A 21496-nucleotide genomic window follows, 5' to 3' on the forward strand; every position below is an offset into this window, starting at 1 on the left:
AAAAGACCAGCCAGGGGTGGGTGTGCACCTGTGGTCCCAGCTACTTGGGCGGCTGAGGCGGGAGGATTGAGCCCAGGAATTTGAGGCTGCAGTGAACCATGATCATGCCACTGCATTCCAGCTAGGTAGCAGAGCAAGACCCTATTTCTTTTTTTTTTTTGAGGCGGAGTCTCACTCTGTCGCCAGGCTGCAGGTGCAGTGGCCGGATGCCGGCTCACTGCAGAAAGCTCACTTTCCCGAGGTTCAGCCATTCTCCACCCTCAGCCTCTGGAGTGGCTGGGACTACAGGCACCCGCCACCTCACCCGGCTAGTTTTTTTTTTTTTTTTTTTTTTTTTTTTTTTTTTTTGAGATGGAGTCTTGCTCTGTCCCCAGGCTGGAGTGCGGTGGCGATCTCGGCTCACTGCAAGCTCTGCCTCCCGGGTCCATGTTCTCACTGCCTCCAACCTCCCAGTAACTGGACTGGCTCGCGTCTCCTCCCGGCTAATTTGCATTTTAGTAGAGGCGGGGTTTCTCATCGATGCTCCAGGGATGATAAATCTGACGCCTAAATCCCGATCCTTCGACCTCCCAAAGTGCTGGAAGTTGGCGTGAACCACAGCGCTTGACTACGGCTTTAATTTTTGTATTTTTTTTTAAGTAGGGGCGGGGTTTCACGGGGATTAGCCAGGATGGTCGATCTCCTGACCTTGGCCGGTCCACCGTCCCGCCGGCCTCCCAAAAGTGCTGGGATTACAGGCTTGAGCCACCCAGCCCGGCTAGACCCTATTTCTAAAGGCATTTTTAAAAGACATGAAGGAAGGGCCAGGCAGGTGGCTCAGCACCATAATCACACAGCACTTTGGGAGGTCAAGGTGGGTGGATCACCTGAGGTCAGGAGTTCAAGACCAGCCTGGCCAACATGGGTGAAACCCTATCTCTACTAAAATATAAAATTAGCGGAGTAGGCTTGAAGCGCCAGTGGCTCAAGCCTGTAATCCCAGCACTTTTGGGAGGCGAGGCGAGGTGGATCCACGGGTGGGAGATGAGACCATCACAAGCTAGCATGGTGAAACCCGTCTCACTAAAATACAAAAACCCAGCGTGGTGGCGAGCGCCTGTAGTCCCAGCTACTCCCGAGGTGAGGCAGGAGAATAAGTGAACCTGGGGTGAGACTTGCAGTGAGCGAGGATGGCCTACCTCAGCCTGGGTGAGCTGTGAGACTCCGTCTCAAAATTGGCCAGGTGTGGCTGAACATGGTGGCCACCATGTAATCTCAGTGCTGACCTGTAATCTCCCAGCACTTTGGGAGGCCAAGGCAGGCAGATCACCTGAGGTCAGGGGTTGAAACCAGCCTACAAGCCAACATGGTGAAACCCCATCTCTACTAAAAATACAAAAAGTAGCCAGGCGTGGTGTAGCCTGTAATCCCAGCTCCTGGCCGAGGCTGAGGCAGAATTACTTGAACTCAGGAGGTGCAGGAGGCTGTCATGAGGAGGCTGCAATGGAGGCAGGGAACTGAGCCACACCTCCAGCCTGGGCAACAGAGACTCAAAAATCAGCAGGGCATGGCGGCAGGTGCCTGTGAAATCCCAGCTACTCGGGGCTGAGAGGCAGGAGAATGCAGCAGACTGGAGGTGGAGTTTGCAGTGAGGCTGAGACTGAATCACTTTCCAAGCCTTGAGCAAGACTCCATCTCAAAAAAAAAAAAAAAAAAAAAAAAAAGACACAAAAGGCACAGGTGCAGGGGCTGGGGCATCGAGAGAAGTGATGACTGACCAGGGAAGGAGGCCACTCAAAGACCAGAATGGGGTGGACAGGGAGCCCCAGGACCAGCTGGGAGATTCTGGGCACAGGAAACAATCTTGATGGAAAGGCAGGCACCTTCGGAGGCTGAGTGAGAAGGCTGAGGTGTGGGGTGGGGAGGCCCGGCATCGGGGGAGGCGAGAGGGAGATGTAGACCCTGCAGTACCCGGCAGTCCTTGGCATGGGGCTGGGACAGGGCAAACAGTGGCCCCATAGCCCACGTCCACCAGAGCCACAGGATGGGAGCTTCTTTGCAAACAAGGTTTTTGCAGATATAATGAATTTTCTTTTTCTTTTTTTTTTTTTTTAGATGGAATCTCGCTCTGTCACCCAGGCTAGAGTGCAATGGTGCGATCTTGGCTCACTGTAGCCTCCACCTCCCAGGTTCAAGCGATTCTCGTGCCTCAGCCTCCCGAGTAGCTGGGATTACAGGTGCGTGCTACCAGGCCCGGCTAATTTTTTTTCTATTTTTAGTAGAGGCGGGGTTTCGTCATGTTGGCCAGGCTGGTCTCAAACTCCTGACCTCAGGCAATCTGCCTGCCTTAACCTCCCAAAGTGCTGGGATGACAGGTGTGAGCCACCGCACAGGCCTAATGAAGGTAAAGATCTTGAGATGTGATCATCCTGGATCTGGGTGGGCCCTAAATCCAGTTGTCTTCACAAGGCACAGAGACACAGAGAGAAGACAGCCACATGGAGACAGAGGCAGAGGCTGGAGGGATGTGGCCACGAGCTGAGGACCCCTGGAGCCCCCAGGAGCTGGTCGAGGTAGGCAGGGTCCTCCCCTAGAGCCCTCGGAGGCAGCCAGCTCTGCCCACACTTTGACTTCAGACTTCTGGGCTCCAGAACTGCAAGAGAGGACATTTCTGTGGCTTTAAGCCACCAAGTCTGTTGCGTTCTGTAAGAGCTGCTGTGGGGAAACAAGCACAGGTGTTTATTTTACTGTTTGGGTGATAAGCAGAGTCTTTGGAGAATTCTGAGCAGGGGAGGAACTTTTGATGATATCTTCTTTTTTCTCTCTCTTTTTTTTTTTGTTTGAGACGGCATCTCGCTCTGTGGCCAGGCTGGAGTGCAGTGGCACCATCTCGGCTCACTGCTGCCTCCACCTCCTGGGTTCAGGTAATTCTCCTGCCTCAGCCTCCCAAGTAGCTGGGACTAAAGGCACCGGCCACCATGCCCGGGTAATTTTTGTATTTTTAGTAGACATGGGGTTTACCATGTTGGCCAAGCTGGTCTCAAACTCCTGACCTCAGGTGATCCGCTCGCCTCAGCCTCCCAAAGTGCTGGGATTATGAGCCATGGCGCCCGGCCTAAAAATTACATTCTTAATACTTTTTTTTTTGAGACAGAGTCTCACTCTTGTTGCCCAGGCTGGAGTGCAATGGCATGATCTCGGCTCACTGCAACCTCTGCCTCCCAGGTTCAAGCGATTTTCCCGCTCAGCCTCCTGAGTAGCTGGGATTACAGGCATGCGCCACCACACCCAGCTAATTTTTGTATTTTTGTAGAGATCACGTTTCACCATGTTGGCCAGGCTGGTCTTGAACTCCTGACCTCAGGTGATCCACCCGCCTCGGCCTCCCAAAGTGCTGGGATTTGTACAGGCGTGAGCCATCTCGCCTGACCGTAAAAAATATTTTTAAAAAGTGAGCAAACAATTTGAACAGACACCAATAATGCCGATATATGGATGACAAAAAAGATGAGAAAACGCTAATTACTCATCGGGGAGACGTCGATGAGGAGCACAGGGCAGACTCTGCACACCCCCCAGGATGACGGAATGCCCGCGGTCCTGCCCGGGCCATCAGCGGAGAAGCCATCGTTGGAATCTGGACTCCATTCTGCGGGAGACACTCAGCAGCTGACAGAAGCCACCAGTGCCCACAGCGCCGGGTTGAGTCTCAGAATAATGATGCCAGGCCGGGCGCGGTGGCTCACGCCTGCAATCCCAGCACTTTGGGAGGCTGAGGCAGGAGGATCAAGAGGTCAGGAGGTCAAGACCATCCTGGCTAACACGATGAAACCCTGTCTCTACTAAAAATACAAAAAAAAAAAAATTAGCCAGGCGTGGTGGCGGCACCTGTAGTCCCAGCTACTCGGGAGGCTGAGGTAGGAGAATGGTGTGAACCTGGGAGGCAGAGCTTGCAGTGAGCCGAGATCGCGCCACTGCACTCCAGTCTGGGCAACAGAGCAAGACTCCGTCTCAAAAAAAAAAAAAAAAAAAAAAAAGACACTGGGTGCAGCCAGCCAGGAAGCACGCCCCGTGGGCTTTCATTCACACAGACCCCAGAAGAGCCAACAGCGCCCCTCCAGGGACAGAAAGTGGCGCCCTGGCGGCCTGGAGACAAGGCAGGGGCGGTTTGGGAATGTTCGTTACAGGGTTGAAAGGGATGGGGGATGGGGCCACAGGTGCGTGCGAATGTCGCAAATGTCAGCACGCAGCAGTCTGCACCCATTCCACCCTTTACACCCCTGCAGTTTATCAGATGCCAATCATAACTCAAAACAGCTGTTTCAAAAAGAGAAGGGGAGAGGGAGGAGGAAGGCAAAGAGGTAGAGGAGGGGGAGGAAGAGGAAGAGGGGAAGGAGGAGAAGGAGAAAAAGAAGAGGGAGGAGGAGGTAGTCAAGGTTGACTCCTGAGTTGTACAGAAAGAGACGGATAAGGAGGAGGAGAAGCAGGAGGAGGAGGAGCAGGAGGAGGAGGAGGAGCAGGAGGAGGAGGAGGAGGGGGAGGAGGAGGAGGAGGGGGGGGAGGGGGGGGGGGGGGGGGGGGGAGGGGGGGGAGGTGGTCAAGGTTGGCTCCTGAGCTTTAAGAGAAAGAGGAAAAGGAGAAGGAGGAGCAGCGGGAGGAGGGGGAGGAGGTGGTCAAGGTTGACTCAGGAGGAGGAGGAGGTCGTCAAGGTCAACCTTGAGGTTCTGGCCTGGGCCTGGGTGAGGGCATTTGCCGAAGGCATAGGCCCCGCATGCAGGGGCGGTGATGCTGGTCAGAGGGTAAGGAGAGACAAGTGGCAGGGCAGAGGAAGCTCCCTGCAGGCTGCTCCTATTCAGGTGACAGGAGGAGGAAGCATTACCCCATTGGATCTCCCCTCCACCTTAGAGAGTTACCCTGAGGGACAGATTGAGAAACGGTGGAGGCATGAAGCTGCACAGCCCCGGTCTGGTGTCCGGCAGGGATCTACGGTTGACCGGCCTCTCCTCCCATGGGCACCATGGACATCTCCTTCCGGACTTGCTGCCCACACAGCGCAGGGTGCAGGGCCCTGGAGCCCCTGGGGTCATGCAGGGACCCGGCTGATGCCCGCAGCAGTGGGAAGAGACCGCGGAGGGTCACACAGCAGTTCTCAGGCTGCAGCCTGGGGCCATAAGCCTCACTGAGGCCACGGTCGAACGGCCACACCCAACTTCAGGGACACAGGGAGACCATCTCCGCCTTGCCGTCCCTGGGTGGGGAGATGGGACACACCGGGCAGGCGGCACTCAGGACTCCCTCGGTGGGGGGACAGAGTTCAAGTCAGTGCCCTGCTGGGAACAGATCTCGAAAATGTGGTTAAGTGGCAAAAGCCAGGCGTAGAAAAGAGGAGCCGTGCGCTACCTGCAGGGTGACAAGGCAGAGGTCGGCACATGGGTGGCTGCCTGAACGCACACGGACAAGCCGGGAAGACGGACACAAATCAGAACAGAGGCTGACTCCAGGGGAAGGGACCAGCTGCTCAGGGGTCGGGGGAGACCCTTTGACTGGATGATTCCCCTGCCTTTTTTTTTTTTAGACAGGGTATTGCTCTGTCGCCCAGGCTGGAGTGTAGTGGCACCATCATAGCTCACTGCAGCCTTGACCTCCCGGGCTGAAGAGGTCCTCCTGCCTCAGCCTCTTGAGTAGCTGGGGCATAGGCAGGCACAACTATGCCTGGATAATTTATTTTTGATTTTTTTGTAGAGATAAAGTCTCACTATGTTGCCCAGGCTGGTCTCACACGCCTAGGTTCAAGTGGTCCTCCCACTTTGGCCTCCCAAAGGGCTGGGATTAGAGGTTCATGCCACCATGCCCAGCTAATTATTATTATTTTTTTGTACAGGTGGAGTCTTGCTATGTTGCCCAGGCTGGTCTCCAACTCAACTGATCCTCCTGCCTTGGTCTCTAAAAGTGCTGAGATTACAGGTGTGAGCACCACACCTGGCAACTGTATAATCTTTTGTATCTTTTGATTTTTGTTCCCATCAGTGTTTCTATTAAAAAAAAAAAAAAAAAAAGGCGGGGGGGGGGGGGGGGGGGGGCAGTAATCCCAGCACTTTGGGAGGCCAAGGCGGGTGGATCACCTGAGGTCAGGAGTTCAAGACCAGCCTGGCCAACATGGTGAAACCCTATCTCTACTAAAAATACCAAAAAATTAGCCAGACGTGGTGGCGGGCGCCTGTTATCCCAGCTACTCGGGAGACTGAGGCAGGAGAATCGCTTGAACCCGGGGGGTGGAGGTTGCAGTGAGCCGAGATTGCGCCACTGCCCTCCAGCCTGGGCAACAGAGACAGACTCCGGGTCAAAAAAAAAAAAAAAGGAAATTAAAGAGAAAGGAAAGTGTGAACTTTGTGGAACACGAGTTCCATCTCAATAAAGCTGCTATTATTTTTTGAGACAGAGTCCCTCCCCGGGGGCCCCCCGGCCTGCGCCCCCTCACCAGTGCCTGCGCCCCGGCCGTCCCCGACCCCCGGGACGTGCAGAACCCGCCGCTTGACGCATCCGCGGATCCCTGACGCCGCCCCTCCCCGCCGTGCGTCCTGGAGTGTGTCCCTTCGCAACGCCAGCACCACCTGTGCATGGAGATGCCAGCGCCTGCCCCGCGCCGCGGAGCCACCTGGACCAGACCACGTGCGCGCGGGGCCCGCCACTCCCGCCGCCAGAGGGCGCTGCAGGCATCAGGCCGGCGCAGCGAGCCTCTCGCACCTCCCCCTGGGCCCGCTTCCCGCCGCACTATTTTGCTTCCGGTTGTTCCGGAAGTCGGGTCCTTGAGTGCGGCGAGATCCGTTTCCGATTCCGGGGTGGCAGGGTGGCGGCGGCTGGGCTGTAGTCGCGATGGGCCAGAGGTAAGTGAGCCGCGGCCTGGGCGCGCTCTCATTGCCAGGCGAGCGCCTGGTTCTCCCGGCTACCACGCCCGGCCTCGGGGCCGTCCTTCATGGTTCTGCCCCCTCCAGCTCGGCGTTCGCGCCGCCTGCTGCCACCCGACTGAGCCGCTCCCGGGCGGCTGGGAGGCGGGGTCCCTGCAGCTCCTGCAGCATCGCCCCTTCGGGCGGGCGCGGGGCCACTGTCCCCGGGTCCCACGCCCAAGCCCCGTGCGGTAAGGGAGCGAATGAGCGAGCGAGCGAATGAATGAATGAATGACCGCACGCTGGCTCCTCCGCAGGTGACGCCGCAGCCGCCGGGAGCAGCGAGGGACGCGGCAAGATGAACCGGGCCAAGCCCACCACGGTGCGCAGGCCCAGCGCCGCGGCCAAACCCTCAGGTGCGTCTCTCTCCCCGCTCTGCAACCCGGGGGTCTTTGAGGGTCTTTGGGGATCTCAACTGCCCCGGAGCCTGCCTTCGGCTTGGTTGTTCCGCAGCCGCGGCTGTTTCCAGGAATTGGATCTGGAAACACTGCTCTCGGTCCTCAACGGCTATGAGAGTCCCTGGGAGGCTTGGGACAGCGGCGACTTCCTCCGGGACCCCGGTGATCTCGTTTCAGGCTGAGCTGCAAGGCGGCTGACAGTATTGGAAGGGTCTCCCCAGCCAGGAGGCAGGAGGGAGCACAGTGTAGCGTAGCACGGGGTCTGCAGCCAGACTGTCAGCTCAGATCCTCCGGGCTTAAAGCTGCCACTCACTTGCTGTGCAACGCTGCACACATTGCTTAACCTCTCTGTGTCCCTTTCTCCCCTGTAAAGTTAGGGTAATGGCACCTATTGCGGAAACTTGGGCGGGGCGGGGGGGACTAAGCACACTGTTTCGGATAGACCAGAGATGGCCTGGTTTGTGGTTAGCGCTATGTGACTGTCCACCGTCACTTGTGCATATCTTGCTGGTGCCTGCTCAACTGTTGGCTGCTGAGTGAGCTCTGGCTTCTTCCTTGCCTTCTCTGACCGTTGTTTAATTCCCTCTGACATAACAGGAGGTTGGAGTCAGTCTTTTTCCACCTTGGGTGTTGGGAATGTACCTGGTTTTCTCTCTCCTTTCTCTGCAGGGCACCCTCCCCCGGGAGACTTCATTGCTCTGGGCTCAAAGGGTCAGGCCAATGAATCGAAAACGGCATCTACCCTGCTGAAGCCAGCCCCTTCCGGCCTGCCTTCTGAGCGCAAGCGGGATGCGGCGGCTGCATTGTCCAGTGCCTCGGCCCTCACCGGTCTCACCAAACGCCCCAAACTCTCCTCCACACCCCCACTGAGTGCCCTGGGGCGCCTGGCTGAGGCTGCAGTGGCAGAAAAACGAGCCATTTCTCCGTCGATTAAAGAGCCATCTGTGGTGCCAATTGAAGGTAATGAGTCTGTGGACTTCTCCTGAGAACGCTCCTCAGCACGTCCATCCATCAGATATTCAGGGAAGGCCCCCTCCAGGCCTAGCGCTGCCCGTATGGCCGACCTCCTCTGGGAGAGCAGATGTTTGTGACTTGTTCTTTGAAGTGCTTCTTATGTAGGTGCCCTTACCCTGTGTGTGCGTCTGCGTCCTGAACTGCCAGTGGCTGCCCTTCGAGAGCCGGGTCACTCCCCCGTTGAGTTGTTTGTCTCATGTCTCTGTTGGACGCCCCCTTTGTGATGGGCACTGTCTGAGCCCTGGGGGTAAACCGGGCCTGGTGACACCCCAGGTGCGTGTTCTCAAGGTCGTGCGCCCTGGTGCGTTCCTCTCTCAACCTGAGTGGAGGCGATATGTACTTGGTTCCTCCTTCCCTCCTGGTTACCAACAGGGAAGAGTTCATCCGTTCCCTGTTTTCAGTTGAAAAGCAGCAGAACAGTAAATACATCAATAGGAAATGTAAATTTCACAATTCGCTTCTCACAGAAATGTCTTTAACTGTGTGCCTAGAATCACCCCTGCTCCTCTGCACCATTTTCCCAACGACCATCTTTCAAGGCTCCATGACTTCCTGGGAGTCACTCTGGCAGCTGTCACACCAGCCCCAGCAAACCTCGTGGTCTGCAGTATTTTGTTTCTGTGGGAGCATTTCTTTTGGGTAATTTCTTTGTGGTAGTCAAAAAGAACAAGCGTCCTGATGACTTTGGTAGTGAGGTGTCTGTTCAAGCCACGCCACCTCTGATTACTGAGTTTTGTGCCAGACAGGGCCCAGGGGACTTGTGGGCTGTGGGCTGTGGCCTTGCCGTCGGAGGGATCAGGCTGCTGCAGTGCAAGCCTGTGAGTGAGTCCCTGACGGCCCTGGGACGGAGGAGGCCTGGCAGGGAGTTGCAGTGTGGGCTCAGGCCTGGAAGCACAGGCAATGAAACTGGGGCAGGCAGGAAAGGGAGGTGCCAAGCAGACAATGGACTGTGCCCAGGGAATGGAGGCCTGGCCTGGGCAGCACACGCTAGTGATAGCCGAGGCTGGACGCTGTGGGCAGTGTTTGTCCTGGACTCATTTGGCATCAGGGAGCCCTGGGGGCAAACAGCCCAGGATGGCACAGCTGGGGGGCTGCTTTAGGAGGTCGAGTCTCAGACGTCCCATGAGGCCTGTCACTGGGCAGCTGGTGCCAGTGAGGATCGAGGACAGAGACCACAGGCCCCACCCCGGCCCGGGTTCTCGGCCTCCGGCTGCTGGGTGTTTTATTTATCTATTTATTTATTTTTATCACCACCTCCCATAGAAAGGAGATTTTGAAGATGACAGATGTGGTTGTGAAAAGCATATTCTGAGTGGTAGATTGCTTTACAATATTATTCTCGCAAAACAGAGAGATGGCTGCTTCCAGCCATTTGTGGTATCTGTCCCAGGCCGTTCCTCCGTGCTGGCAGCCCACTTCTCCCCCTTGCTTATCTCAGGGCTTTAGAAAATTTCTTTCAAGTCTTTGTCCCAGGTGCAGTTAAGGTGGATGACTATGCCTCTGTCCACATGTCTGTGTGGATATTTACTTTTTATTTATTTTTATTTTATTTACTTTTTTTTGAGATGGAGTCTTGCTTTGTAGCCCAGGTTGGAGTGCAGGGGCGCAATCTCGGCTCACTGCAAGCTCCGCCTCCCGGGTTCACGCCATTTTCCTGCCTCAGCCTCCCAAGTAGCTGGGACTATAGGCACCCGCCACCATACCCGGCTAATTTTGTGTATTTTTAGTAGAGACAGGGTTTCACTGTGTTAGCCAGGATGGTCTCGATCTCCCAGCCTCGTGATCCACCTGTCTTGGCCTCCCAAAGTGTTGGGATTACAGGCGTGAGCCACCGTGCCCGGCTTATGTATTTATTTTTTGAGACGAAGTGTTGCACTGTCCCCAGGCTGGAGTGCAGTGGCACGATCTCGGCTCACTTCAGCCTCCGTCTCCCAGGTTCAAGTGATTCTCCTGCCTTAGCCTCCGAAGTAGCTGGGATTACAGGCATGCACCCACATGCCTGGCTAACGTGTATTTTTAGTAGAGACAGGGTTTCACTGTATTGGCCAGGCTGGTCTCGAATTCCTGACCTCAGATGATCCATCCGCCTCAGCCTCCCAAAATGGCAGGATTACAGGCGCGAGCCGCCGTGCCCGGCTGTGTGTGGATATTTAAAACACAGTCCTAAAAACTCCTGGATCAGAGAAGAATCAGAATGAAAATGAGAAAACCTCTGATCCAACAGTGGCAGACAATAGGAGAGGAAAGGTGTGTGCTGGCCCTGGTACTCCTCGGAGGTTGTGGGAGGGTCAGGCACTCATCTGGAGGAAGGTTGTGAGTCGAGCACCCATGGAAAGAGGGATGAAAAGGGGAGAAGAGCATGCTGGAGACTGGAGCCGGGGCAGGTGTGAAGAGAGGGCTGCTGTGCCGTGGTCCACAGTGGAAAGTATTCAGTGGAGCCGCGATTCAGTGGAAAGTAAGGCTGCAGGTTGCCTGACTTGCTGGGAAATGTCTGTAGCCTTCGGGGTAGCCATGTGGGACACAGTGGAGCCAGGACTGGAGTGGCTGGAGGGCCAGTGCTGAGGCCTGTGGGGCAGCCTGTTGTGTTGAGGGGACCATCTGGTGGGGTGCTTGTCCCCTGTGGGAACTCTCCTGAGGGTGGATGGCTGGTCCATGGCAGCGCCGACCCTGAGAGCTCCGGGTTCCTCGTGGTCTTACCGGTGTCCCAAGGCTTTGGGGCGACCCTGCCCTGTCCCTGCTCTGACTGTACCACCTGCCCCGGCCAGTGCTGCCCACGGTGCTGCTGGACGAGATCGAGGCGGCCGAGCTGGAAGGCAACGACGACAGGATCGAGGGCGTGCTGTGCGGGGCCGTGAAGCAGCTGAAGGTCACCCGCGCCAAGCCCGACAGCACCCTCTACCTGAGCCTCATGTACCTGGCCAAGATCAAGCCCAACATCTTCGCCACCGAAGGCGTCATTGAGGTGCGAGCCGGGCCCCTGGCTGGAGGCGAGTAGGGCTGGGGCCCTCGGCTCCCCTCCTCACCTCCCCCTTCAGTGTCCTGCCCGGCCCACCCCAGCTTTGCCTCTGGGGCCAGCAAGGCTCCCACGTCACATGCACCCTCCCTGGCAGGCTCTGTGCAGCCTCCTGCGGCGGGACGCCTCCATCAACTTCAAGGCCAAGGGGAACAGCCTGGTGTCCGTGCTGGCCTGTAACCTCCTCATGGCCGCCTACGAGGAGGACGAGAACTGGCCCGAGATCTTTGTCAAGGTGAGTGGCCTCTCCCTAGACAGTGAAGACAGCAGAGGGCCATGGGCGGGGCGGGGGTGGGAGAAAAGCAGGAGGGTGTTCTCTCCAGAGGACTGTGTCTGACACCCCCGATGGTCATGGCACAGTCCCCTCTGCACCCAGAAGCTGCAGAGGGCTGCCTGGGCGCCCAGTCCCTGGGCCGCAGGCAGACATTCTCCAGCCTGGCTGCCCGGCTGGGCTCGGGGCTGAGGGTGTGGCTCCCACACAGGTGTACATCGAGGACTCCCTGGGGGAGCGGATCTGGGTGGACAGCCCTCACTGTAAGACGTTTGTGGACAACATCCAGACGGCCTTCAACACCAGAATGCCCCCCAGGAGTGTGCTGCTGCAGGGGGAGGCGGGCCGCGGCGCTGGCGACCTGGGGGCGGGTGAGAAACACTGCCGGCTGGGGAGGGCGGGTGTCCAGCCCCAGGGCAGGGGAGGGTTGGGAGTTCAGGCGGGTGGGAGGCGCTGCATGGAGCCCTCTCCTTGGTCTGCAGGGAGCAGCCCACACCCCTCCCTCACGGAGGAGGAGGACAGCCAGACGGAGCTGCTGATCGCAGAGGAGAAACTGAGCCCCGAGCAGGAGGGCCAGCTCATGCCCAGGTAGCTGCGTGCCCGCCTGGTCCCAGTGGGAGGTGGTTGGGACAGGTGCCTCGGGGCCGCCTTCCTCCTTCCCTGCTCCCTTCTCTGACCTAGGTACGAAGAGCTTGCGGAGAGTGTGGAGGAGTACGTCCTGGACATGCTGCGGGACCAGCTGAACCGGCGCCAGCCCATTGACAACGTCTCCAGGAACCTCCTGCGGCTCCTCACCTCCACCTGCGGCTACAAGGAGGTGCGGCTGCTGGCGGTGCAGAAGCTGGAGATGTGGCTGCAGAACCCCAAGGTGCGGGGGTGCCTGGGGCGGGGTCGCGGGGGTGGTGGGGCAGGAGTGCCCGGCAGGGGGTGGGGGCAGGCTCCGTGTGGTCCCACAGCCGGGGTGGCCGTGAGCCCACAGCTCCCTCCGCGGCCCCGCAGCTGACCCGGCCGGCCCAGGACCTGCTGATGTCCGTCTGTATGAACTGCAACACGCATGGTTCTGAAGACATGGACGTCATCTCACATTTGATCAAGATCCGCCTCAAGCCCAAAGTCCTCCTCAACCACTTCATGCTGTGCATCAGGTGCGAGGCGGGCAGGGGTGGAGCGGTGGGCAGGGGCGGAACGGGGGTGCGGGGGGAACGGGGTGAGGGGCGGAGCGGGGGTACGGGCGGAGTGGGGTGCCAGGCAGAGCAGGGGTGTGGGCAAAGTGGTGGGCAGGGGCAGAGCGGGGGTGCAGGCAGAGCGGGGATGGGGCCTGCACCCTCACCTGCCTGGCTCCCACACCCAGGGAGCTGCTGAGCGCGCACAAGGACAACCTGGGCAGCACCATCAAGCTGGTGATCTTCAATGAGCTCTCCAGCGCCCGGAACCCCAACAACATGCAGGTCCTCTACACCGCGCTGCAGCACAGCTCTGACCTGGCGCCCAAGGTAGGCCTAGGCCTTGCCCTCCACACCTGAATGGGGGGCTACGGGCTGGAGAGACACCTGGCGTCTGGGGAAGCCCACGGATTGGTGGGGCTTTGTGGGAGAATGCCCTTGGGGCTCGGGAAGGAGCTTTTGAAACTCACTTGGGCATGAGGTTGAGCCATTTCTAGAGTGGGTGCAGCCACAGCGCCCAGCATCTTTCTCAGAAACGGACACTCTGTCCATTTAGGAGGGAGCCACACTGAGCCTTAAAAGCCACCCAGGTTTCTGAGCTAAGACCCAGACCTGCCAGCTTGTATTTTTATTTCTCAAGCTCATTCCGGCCTTTGGATAATAAGGTGGTTTTTAAAATTTTTTGTAGACACGGGGTCTTATTATGTGGCCCAGGCTGGCCTCAAACTCCTGGGCTCAAGTGGTCCTCCTGCGTCAGCGTCCCAAAGCGCTGGGATGACAGGCGTGAGCCCCTGTGCCTGGCCCAGACCTGCCTTCTGTGCAGTGGGTCCCTCAGTTAAGCAGGACTCCCTGTAGCCCTGGCTGTAGGACCCTTGGATTCCCGTGTGTCCTTTGAAGCGGACTGGGGAGATGCTCCCGTTGCCACTAGCACGTCAGGCCTCCCGGTGGGCTCTGCGGTGTGCGAAACACGAGGGAGGCAGGCACAGCCGCTCCGGCTCGGCGCTGTCATCTTTGCAGCCCAGCATTTTGAGACGGGGGTGCATCCTTTCAGATCTCGGGTGGTGGTCTTTGGTTTCTGTTCAGCCTGTGGCGCGTGGTTGGGCTGAGATGGCACACGCACTTCTATGACTCTGCCACTTGGTGTCCCACACCCCCAGCGTCTGTTAATTAATCCTTCTCCTCATTTCACGAGGACCAACTCCCCACGTGCCGGTTGCCGAGAGGGGAATCAGATGTGGCCCCTGCTCGCCAAGGGCTGGCAGCCAGTAGAGCAAGGAGCCCGCCACCCCATGCCCGGCACTGCCTGAGACCCGCTGCAGCATCCTCGGGCACCACCCCCACGGGTGCTGTGGGAAGGAGCCGGGGCGTGTGCTCCTGGAGGGGCCTGTGACGGGGTCGGCAGCGTTGGGCAGCCTCCCACACAGCCTCTCTCTGCCCCAGTTCCTGGCCATGGTGTTCCAGGACCTGCTGACCAACAAGGACGACTACCTGCGGGCCTCGCGGGCCCTGCTGCGGGAGATCATCAAGCAGACCAAGCACGAGATCAACTTCCAGGCCTTCTGCCTGGGGCTCATGCAGGAGCGCAAGGAGCCACAATACCTGGAGATGGAGTTCAAGGTGCCAGCCCCTGCCGCTGGGGCGCCTTTCCCTCACTGCGGGTCCCACGTGCCGCCATCCCCCTCGCCCTGGGTCCCACGCACATTCCGCCCCTTCGGGTGCTCTGGCTGAGCGTGGGTACGGGGCTGAGTGAGGCTGTTTGCGGCCATGCATCCCAGAGGGTAGCATGGGCTCCTTCCTGTGTGAGGACCCAGGGGGTGCTGACCAGGTGCGGGGAAACCGGCAACCCCTGGGCTGGGTGGGACGGATTGCTGCCGGGAGGAAGGCGAGTGTGTGGGCAGGGAGGCAGGGCGGGGCCGCGGGCTGCCTGGCTGGGTTGGAGACTGTGCAAGGGGTGCGGAGGGAGCTGATGCTGGAAGGCACAGTGAGAGCGGATCACAGAGATGCCAGGTCCCTGCAGCCAACTGGCAGCCAGCCTGCTGGGGTGGCCTGTTTGGCGAACGGGGCTTTGTGGATCTCTGTTGACTGAACCTCCCTCCCGTGGCCAGACAGGACCTTTTGAGTCACTGGCCTGGTGCCCCTCCTGTCAGACCCCTCCCAACTGGTCCTCCTGGGCGCTCTCTGGATCCCTGCTTGTGTGTGTGCGTGTGCAAGTGTGTGCGTGTGCGCCACGTGTATGTGGAGTGGGGCTCCCGGGTGTCCATTCTGGATACAGACCCCGTGCTGCGCCCGCGTGGGTGTGGAGTGGGGCTCCAGGTGTCCCTTCCTGCATCAGACCTCGTGCTGTACCTGCAGGAACGCTTCGTGGTGCACATCACCGACGTGCTGGCGGTGTCCATGATGCTGGGCATCACAGCGCAGGTGAAGGAGGCTGGCATCGCCTGGGACAAAGGAGAAAAGAGGAGTAAGGACGCGGGGGTGGCCCGGCCTTGCTCGGTGGGGGGGTCTCAGGTCCAGGCTGGTGGCCGGTGGTTCTCTGTGGCTGCACTGTCCTCTGACCGCCCGGGAGGAGCGGTCCCACAGCACAGCCCCTCAGGGACACAGAGCCTGGAAGCTGCCGTCCCGGTTCCTGTCCATCCAGACCTCACCCCAGCTGCAGGATCAGGCCCTGTTCTCCCTGAGTGTCCTTTGTGTGCTCCAGCTCTGGCCCAGCGTGGGGACACTGCAGGCATGGTGGCCCCAGCCGTGGGTGGGAGGGGAGGGGAGGTGGTGTTTGGGCCAGTCTGGGTGTTTGATTGTGGGTTTGCAGGAAGACTGGGCTGCAGAAGCCCTCTCAGCCATTGACCGGAGCGAGTCACTCGCTACACGAGGATTCTGGTCACCCACGTGTGTGTCAGGGTTACTCCATGCTCCCTGGGGTGTTATTCCAGCCAGGAATGGTCCAGAAGCTGGGGGTGCCCTGAGTTACCCCCTCCCAAGTGCCAGCCTTGAGCTGGAACCCTAGGGGTGCCTGTAGCCCCTCAGCCCATGGCTTGGATCCTGTGGCCCCTCAGCCCATGGCTTGGATCCTGTGGCCCCTCAGCTGCCTGGCTGTTGCAGATCCTGTGGCCCCCTCAGCCCGTGGCTTGGATCCTGATGGCCGCCACCCAGCCCGATGCCGTCTGGTGGCTTCACACTGTGGTCCCCTCCATCAGCAAGCTCGCTGGCTTGGACTCCTGTGGCACCCCTGCAGCCCGTGGCCTTGCGCATCCTGTGGCCCCACACCTCAGCCCGTGAGCTTGGACAATCCTGTGGCCCCACTCAGCCCCTGCCCCACACCCCCCTGAGCCGGGACAAGCCAGGGCCCCGCACAGCCCCTGCCCCACACCCCCCTGAGCCGGGACAAGCCCGGGCCCCGCACAGCCCCTGCCCCACACCCCCCTGAGCCGGGAGCAAGCCGTCACACTGCAGGCATGTCACCCTGTGTACATTGGAGCCTCCCGTGGGGCCTCTGCCTTGGTTGGGGTGGGGCTGTCAGTCTCGGGCCTGCATTTCTCTGCAGCGATTTTAGAAAGGACGGTCGGGTGCTGTCCAGCCCGGCAGCCCCGTGAGTGGTCCCTGGGCTCTTTGGTGGTGCTGTGAGGAGGTGCTGAACTTGGCATCAGGCAGCCCCGCCTCTGAGCACTTGGGCCTGTGGGAGCGGGGTCCCTTCCCTGGAACTAACAGGCTACTCCCTGAGCACCCACGTTGTGACTGAGGGCCCTTCTCTGCCTGCCCAGCCTGCACAAGGTGCTGTTCACAGAGCAGCCGGAGACCTACTACAAGTGGGACAACTGGCCACCAGAGAGTGACCGCAAGTGAGTGTACTGCCTCCTGGGCTCCTCTGGGCTGGGCTGGGCAGGGCTGGGGGTGCCTGACTGGCTGCAGCAGGAGGGGTCAGTGGGAGTTGGACCGCTGTTTTCAAGGTCACGTCACCATCCTGTCCCTCCTCCACAACCCTGGGTGCCTTCTCTCACTGCTATGCTGGCGTTCCTGCGCCACTGCAAGGATTCAGCCGCTGCCTGTGTCCACGTGACTCTAAGCCCCAGCCACAGCCTCCCCCAAACTCCCACCTTCCAGATGCCTCCCAGGGCGTCCACAGGCACTCCACCCTCTACGCGGTCCCAAATGCAGTCTGCCCCTGCTTTTGTCCAGACAGCTGCACACTGTCCTTCCCCAGCCAGCTGGCCTCACAACTCTGTCCCCCTTCAAGTCCCGTGGGTGACCCTGTGGGTTCTTGGCCTACGCTCCCTTCTACCCCCGCCTGGGGCTGCTGCTGGTTCACCCTGCGCCCATCTCGTGCCTTGGGCGCTCTCCTCACCTTCACTGCGGCTTTCCCCGTCAGGCTTTAGAGGTGGAGGGGTCATCTCTGCCACCTGGCTCCCGGCTCCTTGATGGCAGGAAACATCTTGGCCTCTGTGGGGTGGCAGAGCCTCCCATGTGGTGGCCATAGGAACCAGTGACTGTGTGTGTAGCCCCAAAGGCCTCGGGGTGGGGGTAACCTCCCCTTCTCCCGCTGCCCAGGCGAGACTTAGAGCCGGGGCTCCTGTCCTGCAAAGGGAGGCTCAGGTTGGAGGGGCAGCAGCAGCCCTCTGCCGCCAGCCCGTGGGCTCTGAGGGAAAGGCTGGCCTGACCTCGGCCCCTCAGGTCTGGCAGGTGTGGGTAGCCCGCAGGGAGTCACGCCTCCCCCTACCCCGCAGCTTCTTCCTGCGCCTGTGCTCCGAGGTGCCCATCCTGGAGGACACGCTGATGCGCATCCTGGTCATCGGGCTGTCCCGGGAGCTCCCGCTCGGGCCCGCAGATGCCATGGAGCTCGCCGACCACCTGGTGAAGCGGGCGGCGGCCGTGCAGGCGGATGGTATGGCTTCTCCAGGAGATGGCCCCTGTCCTGGGCTCTGCTCCCCTTGTCCCTGCAGAAACCCCGGCACTGGCACGCATCTCTGGGGCACTCCACAAAGCTGCGCTTCAGCTGGGCCCTGGGTCCCTGGGAGGCTTGGGGACCTGCCTTCTCCGCATCTGTCCCTTAGGAATTTAGAAGCGCGTGTGAATTTAGAAGCGCGTGTCTTTGGCAGTGATGCAGTCACTGCCCCGTGTTTTGGAATTTGTCCTGGAACTGGCACATCACCTCCTTTAGGAGGCTGTTAGAGTGATTTTAAATCCAGCTCGCACCTCGCCTGGCTCTCCCCCGGAGGCTTGCGGGTCCCCACCCTGCCGGCCACGCCCCCGTCCTCACCTCCCTACCCTCCCTTGGCAACCCTGCCAGCTCTCTAGACCCAGCCCGGGTGTGGCCCAGAGCCCCAGAGCAAGGTGTGCTTCGTGTCCCAGTGAGAAGCCCTGTTTCCCCCAGCTCCCCTGCTCAGGCCTGCGCCCCATCCCGCGGCATCCCCCACCCCACCCCGATGCCACACGAGCAGGGCCTGTCCCCTCACTGCCTGTGCCTGATGGTCTGTGAGCAGCTCCAGAACCTGTGCGTGGTTCTTGGTCTTAGATGTGGAAGTGCTGAAGGTGGGGAGGACCCAGCTGATCGACGCCGTTCTGAACCTGTGCACCTACCATCACCCTGAAAACATCCAGCTCCCGCCCGGGTAAGCCCGCGCCCCGCTCCCCACTCCCTCCCTGGTAAGCCTGCGCCCCGCTCCCCACTCCCCACTCCCTCCCAGATAAGCCCGCACCGCTCTCCCCACTCCCTCCCGGGTAAGCCCACTCCCCACTCCCTCCCGGGTAAGCCCGCGCCCCGCTCCCCACTCCCTCCCGGGTAAGCCCGCACCACTCTCTCCGCTCCCTCCCGGGTAAGCCCGCGCCCCGCTCCCCTCTCCCTCCTGGACAAGCCCGCACCCTGCTGACCTCACAGGTCTGCTGGTGACCTGTTTCTAGAGACCAGTGAGGCCACTGCGGGCCTTGACTGGCTGGGCCCGAGTCCCACCCTTACCTGGGTTCCAGTGGGCCGTTTCCCCATTGTCTTCCCCCGTGTCTCCAGCTCAGTCATACTTTTTTCTCCTGTGTTTAACATATGTGTATTATTTTTCACACAACGAGTTTATGCTCTGTGTTTCACGGCTTTATGGAGAGAGAATTCACACACGTGTCATCTAAAGTGTGCAGTTCCGTGTTTTCAGGATGTTCACAGGTTGTACAATCTTCATTGTAATTTAATTGTAGAACCTTCTTTGGTCCCCCCAAAAGAACCCCATTCCCACCAGCCGTCACTCCTCATTCCTCCCACTGCAGCCGCTCACCTGCTGTCATCTCTGTAGAGTGGCCTTTTGGGCGTTTTCTGTAAACGGCATCCTACCGTGCATGGTCTCATGTGACCAGCTTTCTTTCCTGGGTGTGCTGTTTCCAGGGTCGCCTGTGCTGTAGCGTGAGGCAGTATCAAAGTCCTCCTTGTGGCTGACGGTGCCCCACTGTGTGGACAGACCACGTCTGCTGCTTCCACTCCTCTGCTGACAAACGGTGCTGCCGTGAGCGTGTGTGGACAAGTCTGTGTGGACGTGTCTTCAGTTCTCTTGAGCAGGTGGCTGGGAGTGGGGTTGCTGGGCCAGGTGTTTAACTGAGGCTCTGTCAGACCCTCCCCAGCGGCTGCCCCCACCTTGAGTTCCCACTTGGATCACCGCCAGCGCTGCATGATCATTCCCGGTCTCCATCCCATCCTCGCTCGCACTCATGGCTGTTTCTCAGCAGAGCCATCCTGCCGGGGTGAGACGGTATCTCACAGTGGTTTCGGTTTGCATTTTCCATTTTTTGTGGGGAACGGAGTCTAGCTCTGTTACCCAGGCTGGAGTGCAGTGGTGCAGTCACGGTTCACTGCAGCTTCAACCTCCCTGGCTCAAGTGATCCTCCTGCCTTGGTCTCCTACGTAGCTGGGACTATAGGCATGTGCTACCATGTCCAGCTAATTTTAGTGTCTGCAGAGATGGAGCCTCACTTTATTGCCCAGGCTGTTTTCAAACCCCTGGGCTCAAGCAGTCCTCCTGCCTTGACCTCTTAAAAGTATTGGGGTTACAGGTATGAGGAACCACTGCGCCTAGCCAGAAGTTTTCAATTTTGAGCAAATCCAGTTTTACCTATTTATCTTTGGTTTCTGTGCTTTTGTGTCATATCTAAGAAACCATTGCCTAGTTCAGGATAATGTAGATTTAATTCTGTGTTTTCTGTCAAGGGTTTTATCATCCCAGCTCTTACATTCAGGTCTTTGAGCCATTGTGATTTAGTTTTTATGGTGTGAGGCTGGGGTCCGGCTTCATTCCTCTGTGTGCGGACATCCAGCTGTCCTGGCACCGTTGTTGAAAGCCTGTCTTTCCCTGATGAGGGTCTTTTGGCTCCGTGTCATAGTTACCCATGTGGGTTGTTCCTGGACCCTCACTTCCGTTCTGTGGACCCACGCGGCACAGAGCTCACCTTTGGGGAGGCCCAATCATCTTCGTGCTGCCGCCACTGTGTGTGCTTTGACGTTGTACCTAGGATGCTCTGGCTGCCCCACGCTCCCGAAGCCTTCCTCCCGTTTTCTCCTAGGAACCTTATAGTTTGGCGCTCCCTGTCTCTGGAGCCTGTCATCCGCTTGATGTGTGATGTTTGGTGCGGCCCTGCTTCGTTCTGTTGGTGTTGATTCTGGTTGTTGCAGCACTGTTGTTGAGAGGGCTGTTCCTGCGCCTTGGGCTGTCTTGGCGCGCTCTCGGCAGTCTGCACCTGAGTATGAGGGTTGACCTCTGGACTCTTGTAGCGTGTAGGCGAGAGGGTTGATCTCTCGACTCAACTCTGCTCTGTCCGTCTGCGCGTCCGTTCTGTCGGTGTATGTGTCCATCCTCTATGAGGGCTGAGTTTTAAAATTTGGAAGTGCGTTTTCCAACTTTGTTCTTTCCCAGGATTGTTTTGGCTGTTCTGGGTCCTTGCATTTCCATGTGAATTTCAGCATGAGCTTGTCAATTTCTGCAAAACAGCTGACTGGGATTTTGAGACAGTGTAGAATCGTGGGTCAGTCTGGGGAGCCCCTCCGTGTCAGTGAGGCCACACCCTGCGATCTGTGCCCGTGGGCAGGTTTCCCCTTATCCAGAGCCGACACCCTTTCAGAGGTGTCCCTTTATCCAGAGCCCACACCTTTTCAGGGGTTTCCGTTTATCCAGAGCTGACACCGTTTCAGGGGTTTTTGTTTATCCAGAGCCCACACCCTTTCAGGGGTTTCCGTTTATCCAGAGCTGACACCGTTTCAGCAGCATTGTGGAGTTTTGGTCGGATGCACCTCGGAATCCCATGCTGCACCCGAGCCTCGCGTGCTCTCTGATGCCACGGTCGAGGTCCTCCTGCCGCGGTCGAGGTCCTCCTGCCTCTCTCCTTCGGCAGCTGCTGCCCACTCTGCTTTCTGGTGTGGTCTTTCCCTCTAGGCAGCCTCCGCATGTGGCTCGTGTCTCAATTCACATCTGTCTCATAGTTAGGATTGTTTCCTCACCTGAGGGGCCCATACTTTAATGTAATTGTATCGTTACAATTCCATCTCGATGGTTCCCGGGGTGGTGTCTGTCATCTCATGTAGAAGATGAGAATCACTGATACTTAATGAGCATGTATTATGTAACCACCATTGCTCCCGTTTTATAGATGAGAAACAGAGACTTAGAAAGGTAAGGACGGAGCTGGAGTCGGGCCTGGACAGGGAGCCCAGAGCCAGGCTCACACAGGTGCTTGGACAGGTGTCACTGGAGGGC

General features: G+C 58.8%; 1 protein-coding gene across 1 annotated transcript in view; it reads left to right on the forward strand.

Moving 5' to 3' along the window:
* The first annotated feature begins 2448 nt into the window (after positions 1-2448).
* INTS1 (integrator complex subunit 1) overlaps positions 2449-21496 on the forward strand; it is a 38365-nt gene continuing 19317 nt past the window's right edge. The window contains exons 1-17 of the mRNA XM_031665877.1: positions 2449-2552; positions 6419-6863; positions 7181-7279; positions 7991-8281; positions 11101-11297; positions 11446-11583; positions 11831-11990; positions 12102-12207; positions 12301-12487; positions 12619-12764; positions 12971-13112; positions 14223-14399; positions 15135-15524; positions 15879-16051; positions 16517-16615; positions 17498-17655; positions 18286-18382. Coding sequence (XP_031521737.1) covers positions 7222-7279; positions 7991-8281; positions 11101-11297; positions 11446-11583; positions 11831-11990; positions 12102-12207; positions 12301-12487; positions 12619-12764; positions 12971-13112; positions 14223-14399; positions 15135-15524; positions 15879-16051; positions 16517-16615; positions 17498-17655; positions 18286-18382 — 2519 coding nt within the window. The 5' untranslated portion in view covers positions 2449-2552; positions 6419-6863; positions 7181-7221. The remainder of the gene's footprint in view (positions 2553-6418; positions 6864-7180; positions 7280-7990; positions 8282-11100; positions 11298-11445; positions 11584-11830; positions 11991-12101; positions 12208-12300; positions 12488-12618; positions 12765-12970; positions 13113-14222; positions 14400-15134; positions 15525-15878; positions 16052-16516; positions 16616-17497; positions 17656-18285; positions 18383-21496) is intronic.

This window comes from Papio anubis, chromosome 4 (genome assembly GCF_008728515.1).
Source record: "Papio anubis isolate 15944 chromosome 4, Panubis1.0, whole genome shotgun sequence".
Classification (NCBI taxonomy): domain Eukaryota; kingdom Metazoa; phylum Chordata; class Mammalia; order Primates; family Cercopithecidae; genus Papio; species Papio anubis.